At 57.6% G+C, this 8,454-nt stretch overlaps 1 protein-coding gene across 1 annotated transcript; it reads right to left on the bottom strand.

Moving 5' to 3' along the window:
• Positions 1-5,753: 5,753 nt before the first annotated feature.
• On the bottom strand, positions 5,754-7,992 carry LOC146442974 (uncharacterized). The gene is made up of 3 exons (XM_085080397.1): positions 7,853-7,992; positions 6,421-6,541; positions 5,754-6,220 (listed from the first exon to the last, which is right to left on the bottom strand). The coding sequence occupies exons 1-3, from the start codon at positions 7,948-7,950 to the stop codon at positions 5,960-5,962; spliced, it is 480 nt and encodes a 159-aa protein (XP_084936523.1). The 5' UTR covers positions 7,951-7,992; the 3' UTR covers positions 5,754-5,959.
• Positions 7,993-8,454: the final 462 nt, after the last annotated feature.

Genomic DNA, 8,454 nt, shown 5'->3' on the forward strand with positions numbered 1-8,454 from the left:
GCAGGAGCTGCCCAGGGGGGTTTGCAGTCCCCATCCCTGCAGGTGTCCAAGGGATTCCTGGACGTGGCACTCAGAGCTCTGGGCCGGGGACAAGGTGGGGATTGGTCACAGCTTGGACTCAGTGGTCTTGGGGGGTCTTTTCCAACTTCAATGATTCTGAGATTCTGGGAAAGCTTTGCTGAGATCAAAAAATATTTTTTCTGTCTTCCCTGGATCATCTCTAGGGGACCTTGTGGTACAAGGGAAAGAGGTTTGTCAATTATGTGTTATGTGTTTGTGTTCTCTGGTGACCCTGTGGGTGCAGTCGTCTCAATAACTCCCAGAGAAATCTATTCCAAGACTGTACAGGACACCAAAGGGATACCAACAGGCCTGGAGCTTGCAGGTTTTCCTTCTGGCCCATCTTGAAAACTGTGGCTTTTGTTAGCTGCCAGTTGATTTTGGTTGGAAAAGCTTCCGTGATCATTGAGTTTCCCCAACACTGCCAAGGCCACCACTGACCCATGGTCCCCAAGTGCCACATCCACATGGCTTTGAAATCCCAACAGGGATGGGGAGTCCACCTGTGCCCTGGGCAGTTGTGCCAGGATGGACAGTCCTTTCCATGAAAGAATTCCCAATATCCACCCTGCCCCTCCCCTGGCCCAGCCTGAGGCTGTTCCCTCTCCTGCTGTCCCTGTTCCCTGGCTCAGCCTGACCCCCCGGCTGTCCCCTCCTGTCAGGAGCTGTCACAAGGTCCCCCTCATCCCCTTTGCTCCAGGCTGAGTTCCTTTCCCACTCCCTCAGCCTCTCCTGGGGCTCCAGACCCTTCCCAGCTCCGTTCCTTTCCCTGGACACACCCCAGCTCCACTCTCCATGCAGGTCCCAGCTACACTCCAGACGTGCCCCAAGCCATGACCACATCGATCCCAAAATAGCCCCAGGGTTCCTCATCCGAAGTGACGCCCTGGCTATAAATACACCTCGCTCTGGTGTGTGATGCTGCACTGCTTTAACGGCTCCCCAGGACAAGGTGTGATCCCATCGGCAGGGAATGTCTCCCAGGACCCAAATCCTGGTTTACGGGCTCCCAGCAGCGTCAGGCTCTATTTAACCTGCGTTGCCTCTTCACCATGACACATCAGCCGGCGCCAGGGGCTGAGGTCAGCGCCGATCCCGCTGGATGATCCCTGCAGAGATACACGCGGCCACGTCTGCCCAACTCCCGCGGAGTCACTGTGGAGAAACCAGCGCTTCCAGGGCCGTGATTCATCCCATCCTGCAGAAATGCCTAAATTAGGGCAGCAGGAGCATCCTGGGGCTGCAGCTCTCCCACTCGGAGGGAGCTGTGCCGGGGCAGAGGCTCCCGGCAGATATTTACAGTCAATGAGATAATTCCCACCCTTGGCCTCGCCGGGAGCAGTGCCAGAACTGACACTCAGACACAGCCCCACAGTGAAGTCACGGGCTGAAAAAGCTCAGCCTAAAATTCCTTGGAAAACCTCCCACTGCGTTTTTCCCCTTGTTAATCTCCCTTGGTAATCACACAGTCTTGAGGGGAAAATGATCCCAGATATGGGGAGCAGGCACTGAAAGTATAAGATTTTTTTATCTTGTTAATAAGATGTGTCTCAGGGGGGTTGAGAGGGTTTTTTGAACAAAAAGTGGCTCAGGGAGATTGAAATGTTTCACTTTTTATTAAAATGTGACTTGAGGGTGTTGAGATGGGTTTTTTAAATTAAAATGGTTTAAGGGGTGGTTAGGCTTTTTGGGGGGGCTTTCTGTTTGGGGTTTTTGGGGGTTTTTGGGTTGGTTTTCTTTGGTTATTTTGTTTGTTTGTTTGTTTGGGGTTTTTGTTTGTTTGTTTCCTTGTTTGAATAAAAATGCCTTGGGAGGTTGAAATGTGAGATTTTCTTTTTTGAACAAAAGGTGGTTTGGAGTTGGGCATCTTTGTAGTTTTTACATTTTAATGTTTGTGGTTTCGAGCTTTTCTTTACACCTGTGGAGTAAAAGTCTGGAGGACTCCAGACTTTTTCCTTTCCAAGGAATCCCAGAGAATCCTCAGTTGGAAGGGCCCCTGAGACTTGTCTCATGTAAAATAAGAGGAAATAATAAAAAAACAGGAAATAAGAGCTACAAGGAAAACCAGGAGCAGCATGGCTTCCCTCAGGTCCTGCCCATGCCAGTGGCTCCCCAGGTGCAACCCTGGCCTGGGACCTGCTCCCCTTCCCAGGAGGCTGGAAATCATCCCAGGCACAGGGGGATCTGGACCTGGAGGGATCCTCTGCATGGATCTACAGGACATGGAGTGATCCCAGCAGAGGCTCAGAGGGTAATGGAGCAAAGGCAGTGGCACTGAATCCTGGGAGCAAACCTGCTCCCCTTCTGCAGGGGTTAGAACTCATCCCAGGCTTGGAGGGACCTGGACACGGAGGAATCCCACGTGTGCATCGACAGGGCTTGGGAGGCTCAGGGGTGAACACTCATGTTCAATCCCAGTGACATGGAGCAGCTCCCGGCCCAGAGTCCTGGGCATGATACAAAAATGTCGACCAAAATCAGGAAGATTGAGGGGAACTTGAGGCTCATTATGTGTTATCCATCAGCTTTCCTCATGGCAGTGGATGATCCAACTCTTCCCCCACAGCCTGGTCTGACCATTCCTAGGGAATCAAATCCCATTTGATCCATCCACCTTTTTACTCTCTGATTACTGTTTCTCGTGTTAACTGAGCCCAGACACTCTCCGTTGCTCTGCGAGCAATTTATTGCGTTTCCTTACAGAAGTGCTCATGGAAATCTCTTTTCCTTCCCTTTCAGTGGAGCTGAAGGACCTCTGAGTTCCAAATCCCTCATGAACCCCCTTTTCTCCACATCTCAGACCATTGTTTCTTTTTCCAGTTCTTCCAGTTCCTCATCTTTTAAAGCCATTGAAACATTGCAGCTGGATCCTCTTCTCTCCCAATATTTAGCATAATATTAGACAAGGTCCAGCACATGGACCTGCAGTGAGGGGATTTGGATAGGAGGAACAGAGAACCTGGGATGGAGAATCCCCATCAGAAGGCCACTTGGGAGGTGTATCCCGATGGAAAGGCTGACTCATGCTCTGCTTCAGTTTACCTCAGCCCATGGGAAGGAAGATGGTGTCAGGAAACCAAACCACTGAGCCTTTCCCGGCTTCTTCCAATGGCTCATTCCCAATCTATCCCAATGTTATTGTGCCTTGTCATGATCCTCTATGGGACGCGCTGCGGGTACAGGCAGGGGATTCCCTCCCAGCCTCAGTCCCACAGCTCCGCTCCAGGGCGGAGCCCCGCGGCAGGGCTGGGCACAATCCCATAAAACCCGGAGCCAGGCTCCGGACCCCACATGGCTCTGCAGTGCACTGGGTCCTTGGGCTGGCACTGCTGCGACCCTTTGGGAATGGGGAGTGTCTCTGAACGGCCTCATGCTCCACCAGCGGGCCGGGGCGTCACCGGGAAAAGCCCAAACGCTTCTGCCAAATCCAAGCGGAACAAACCCAACCGGGCTCTGGTGGCTGTGGATGCCCCCGCGGTGGTTTGGAAAGGTGGCGTGAGGGAGGAGGAGGAGTTCCGAGGCCGAGAGTTCAGGAGCATGGCGGTTTTGGGAGGATGGATGAGCCGAGGAATGCCCCGGCTAATCCTCCTGCCCGCCGCCGGCTATTTAGGGAAGAACCAAGGAGACCGCGCTCAGCTCCTGGCTTCCCTCCCGGTCCAGCTGGCTGAATCCCGGCCCCACACCCCTCCTCCCTCTGCTCGGGGCCAGCCCTCAGCTAAGCTCCCCCGGAGCGGGCTAGGGACCACGGTGCCCCCGTCCCGCAGGCACAGCGCTCTCGGCGCCGCTGGAACGGCACTCGAGAGCCCGGAGAGGCGAATTCCCGCTCCTCGGCCCGCCCCAGCGTGTGCCGAGGGCGCCGGGAGCCAGGGATGAGCCGCTGGGAGCCGTGATCTCAGGAAGCAGCAATGCGAGGGCGCTGCCAGCCCGGCTGCCGGGAGCGCCAGCCCAGAAATGTCCTTGTCCCAGCACGGCGCTGTCCCTGGCGCTGCCAGCGCACGGGTCACCCACCATTGTCCTGCCAGCCCCGGGACAACGCCGCTGTCCTCCGGCACCCATCGGCCCCGGGCGCAGGGGTACCTGGGCGGCGGCCGCGGGCGGAGAGGCTCCGGGCACGCTCGGGTGTGTTTTGAGGAAGAAAAGAGGGTTATGTTCCCGCTGAGCCGGTGGCCCAGACCTCCCTCTCTCCCCAAAATCCCAAAGTTCCGTGGTTTTCTGCACCTCTGAGCCCTCACTGCCAGGACACACTCACGTCAGATCTACAACACGAATTCCAAGCGGCTGTTACGCCGCGATTTGGAACTCCCGAGATCCCGCAGCGGGATGGGGCTGCGCGGGGAGGCGGCAGCTCCCCGCTCCGGGGGTGCCGCCAGGGAGGGCTCCGGGGGTTTTCTCCGCCCTCTTCTCCCACTGCAGGATGATAGATGGAGGTCAAAGATGACACCATCAGCCTCTCCTCATCCTGGGCGTTGAAGTTTTTCCATCTACTGGACCTTTGATTGGGAGAGCTTGAGCCAAAAAGAAGAAACTGAACCGGGGAATTCCTGGTTCCGGAGCAGCTGAATTTAATTAAAACGACTTTAATCATTAAAGTGATTCGCCAACTATATCAACACAATGAGAAACCTCCTATCACTTCTGCCCCTCCCTCGGGTTTATTTCCTCATGGAAAGGTCATGGAGACAGTGGCCGGGCTGTGCCTGCACCCCAGCAAGGGTGGAAGTACCCAGGGACAACCGTGTGTCCCCAGTGTCCCACGGGGTTCCAGGACCGTGTGTGTGGCTGTCCTGGCACGGTGCCTTTGCTGCAGGACGTCCTGGACTCGATCCCTGTGACCAGGTCCTGTTTGTGTCCACGTGCAGCTCTGCCTGTCCCAGAGAATCAGGCTGCTTTCTGCTGCCTGGCAGGTTTCCGTGCTCAGTCCCGCGCTGCCCTTGGTCACCCGACCCCAGAGAACTCCTCTTTGCTGGCTCCCAGTTCCTGGCCCCTTGCAGCGCCCGAGGGAACATCCCGTCACGGCGGCGTGAACTCAGCACCCCCCAAATAGCCCGGTGAGCCTGGCCCCCAGCAGGAGCGCTCCGGCCCCGGCTCTGGCCCGCGGATGATCTTACAGCCTGGGAAGCTCCAAACATGCTGCTCCTGCCCATAAAAAGCAAAGGGCTTTGGGCATAGAATCATCGGGAACACAGGGATTGCGCCAGCCGGGGGAAACGCTCCCAGGAGGCTGCATTGTTGGAGAGGCGAGAGGGCAGAGGGAGCCGGGGCTGGGGGCGGGGGAGCCCCAAAACAGAGCTCAGTCCTGGCCCTGACCCCTCCATGGGTTTGTAAAACACACCCACAGCTTTGCTGCCACCATTCAGCTCCTTGGCCACCTCATCCCAATGAAAATACATGACCCAAATTGCGTACCAGAACCAGTTGTTAGGAACACAGAGGTGGTTATTCTGTTATATTGTAATCCCTCATTTTTCGATTGCCCCCAAATCCCAGTCTATCCCATACCACTGGCTCTGGAGACCATTCCAGGGCGCTGGGGAGCCAGCAGAAGCCATCCCCTCCTGGCGGTGCTTGAGGCACAGGCTTTGGGCACCACCCCAGCAGTGGAGCCCATCTGGCTGCAAGAGACCACACAGGGAAGTCGTTCCCAGTGAGAAGACAGGTTTTCCAGGCAGAAAGCAGAAAAACACCTCACTGGGGCCAATAGATAAAACTGGAATTTAATTAAGGAGATACTTGTAAAATTAGAAGATCCAAACCCCTCTCCCACCAACAGCATGTGCTGCCCCCCGCCCAGACACACATGGAGACAACGGTTCCTCCGAAGCCTCCTGGGCCACAGCCGGCCCCACTCTTCCTCAATTCCCAGGAATTCATCTTCCTTATCTCCTTTGTCCACCTGTCCTCATCCACCACCGTCCCCAGAGCCAGCCCGCAGATCTGGGCGCAGGCGGATCTCCACCAGCCGGACAGCGCGGAGCAGCACGGCCAGCTGGGAGCACACCCGGGCCACCACATCCAGGACAGGATCTGTCAGGTCCCGGATGCCACCCAGCACCTTCAGCAGGAATAGCAGGAGTGGCTGCAGGAGGCTGTGGAAAGCTGCCGCCAGGAAGGGCTTCAGGACATGGTCACCAATGGCTGTCAGGACACCAACCACCAGCGCCTGGATTTGGGATGAAATCCTGTGTTTGAGGGATATTTGCCAGCAGGAGTCACCAAAAATGGGCTGAGACACAAAAATTCCACTACGGCCGGGGAAATGTGCAATAGTGGGAAATGTAAGTTCCTTCTCTCAGTACTGAAGGATTTTCAGATCCTCAGCAGCTGCTCCAGCTTTGGTTCTGCAGGAACAGGGTAGCTCACCTGGACCAAGGCCTCACCAAGGAAGCGGATCAGCTCCACGAGGAAGAGGCTGAACACACTGACCAGGCACCGTGGAATGGCAAAGAATTCCCGCAGCTTCCGCTGAATCGTCCACTCAGAGCTGCCATGGAGAAAACAGAATGTCACAGCCAGAGAGCCGACCTACTGAGGGGATGGATCTCCAGAGTGGATCCAGCATCCCAGGCAGTTCCTTAGCAGCACATCCCAGCTCCACAGCCACCAAGTTAGGGAAGAGAAAGTGCTGGAGCCATGTTTCCTGTATGGCCCAAACCCGGCTGAAGTAGCCCCAAAACCCAATCCATCGGGATGGTACCCAGAGCAACGGCTGCCCGGGACCCTGGGAAGCAACAGCCCAGCTTCAGGGAATCCCGTCCAACACTACCCTGGGAGCAGCTCCGGTGTGGGCAGTGCTGAGGCTCCCTCTCATGGCCACCACCACGAGGTGACTTGGGAGACTTATTCCAGTTTCTCTTTCCAGAAAAATACAAAGTGAAGAGGGTGAATTGTGCTGGGCTGGGAGGAAGCCCCAGTCCGCCAGAGCACCAGGAATGCGATGGCAGCAATGCCGGTTCAGGGGGGAAGGAGCAACTGCAGGATAACCCAAACCCTGAGGTTTTCCCCCATTTTGTCCCTGTGACCAAACTTCCCATTTCCCAGAATCCCAGCCGAGATACTCGATGCTGGTGCTCACTCACCCAGGATCCCACTCTGGAGAAACCCCCACTGAGGCCTGAGCAGGGTGGGATCCTTGGGGATATATCCCTTCAGCATCCCATAACTGGTGTGTTTGGTGCCTTTCCCCATCTGTGACCAGGCCCTGGCCTGTGGCCAGACTCACACAGGCTGCAGCTGTCCCTCGGGATCAGCTGGGATCCTGGGAAAAGGATGGACAGGGCAAGAGCAGGCAATGGTGCGACAAGCTGCAGAGCAAAGATCCAGCTGGGAATCCACCGGGATCCACTTCTCTCTCCCGGGAATCCACTGGGCTCTGCTCCTACCCCCCATTCACAGGGATCTGGTTCTCTTTCCCTGGGAATCTACCGGGATCTGACCTTCTCTTTTCCCAGGAATCCACCGGGATCTACCCACCACCACCACCCTGAATACAGTAGGATCTACTCCTCTTTCCTATTAATCCCCCGGGATCTGCACTCCCTTCGAAGAAGCCCCGGTCCAGATTCCAGCAGTAGCACCGGGATCGGGGTGAATAATAACATTAAAACCGTGAAATCTGCAAGTCAAACGGGGCGAGTCTGCCCCAAACCCGTCGGGACCCCGAGTCCCCTCCGTCCCCCCGGAGACACCCCGACACCGGGACTCCCGGAGACACAGCGGCACCCCCGGCCCCCGCGGGGCAGCAATTAAGGGTCCCCTTCACCGGCGGGTCCCAGGGCAGAGGGGATCCCGATACCTCCTTCGGTTCTTCCTCCCGGGGCGGGGCGGGGGCACCGGAGGGGCGCGGGGGGCACCGGGGGGTCCCGGCGTGCGGCGCGGCGCGCCCGGCGCCATGGGAGCAGGCCCCGCCCCCCGCCCCGCCCCGCACAGGCCCCGCCCTCTCCCCGCCCCTTCCCGCTCGCTGTCTCCGCCCCGTTTTGCAGCCTTTGGCCACGCCCACCTCAGACCACGCCCTTTAGCTGACAGCTGAGCCGCGAAGGGGCGGGGCCGTGCCGGGGGCGGGGCCTCGGGGAGGGAGAGCAGGGGCGTGTCCACAGATGAGTGACAGAGAGCGACACCAATCAAAGGCCACCGAGGGGCTCCGGGGTTCCCGCCCACCGCGGGGATCCCCCGCGTCACGTGGAGAGGGAGATGGGCACCGCGTATGCAAATATATGCAAAGCATATGGTAATGAGGGCATGCCAGTAGTGCGGGGTGACAGCCGGGGAGATGGGGCGCGAGCCGGGAGGGGGACACGGGGGTGGGGACACGAGGAGGACACAGGGCAACAAGGAGGGAGGCACATGGGGGGGCCACGGGCAACACGTGGGGGCCACGGGGGTCCACAGGGGGAGGGA

Source organism: Lichenostomus cassidix, chromosome 1Aa, assembly GCF_008360975.1.
Source record: "Lichenostomus cassidix isolate B80296 chromosome 1Aa, HeHo_3.0, whole genome shotgun sequence".
Classification (NCBI taxonomy): Eukaryota; Metazoa; Chordata; class Aves; order Passeriformes; family Meliphagidae; genus Lichenostomus; species Lichenostomus cassidix.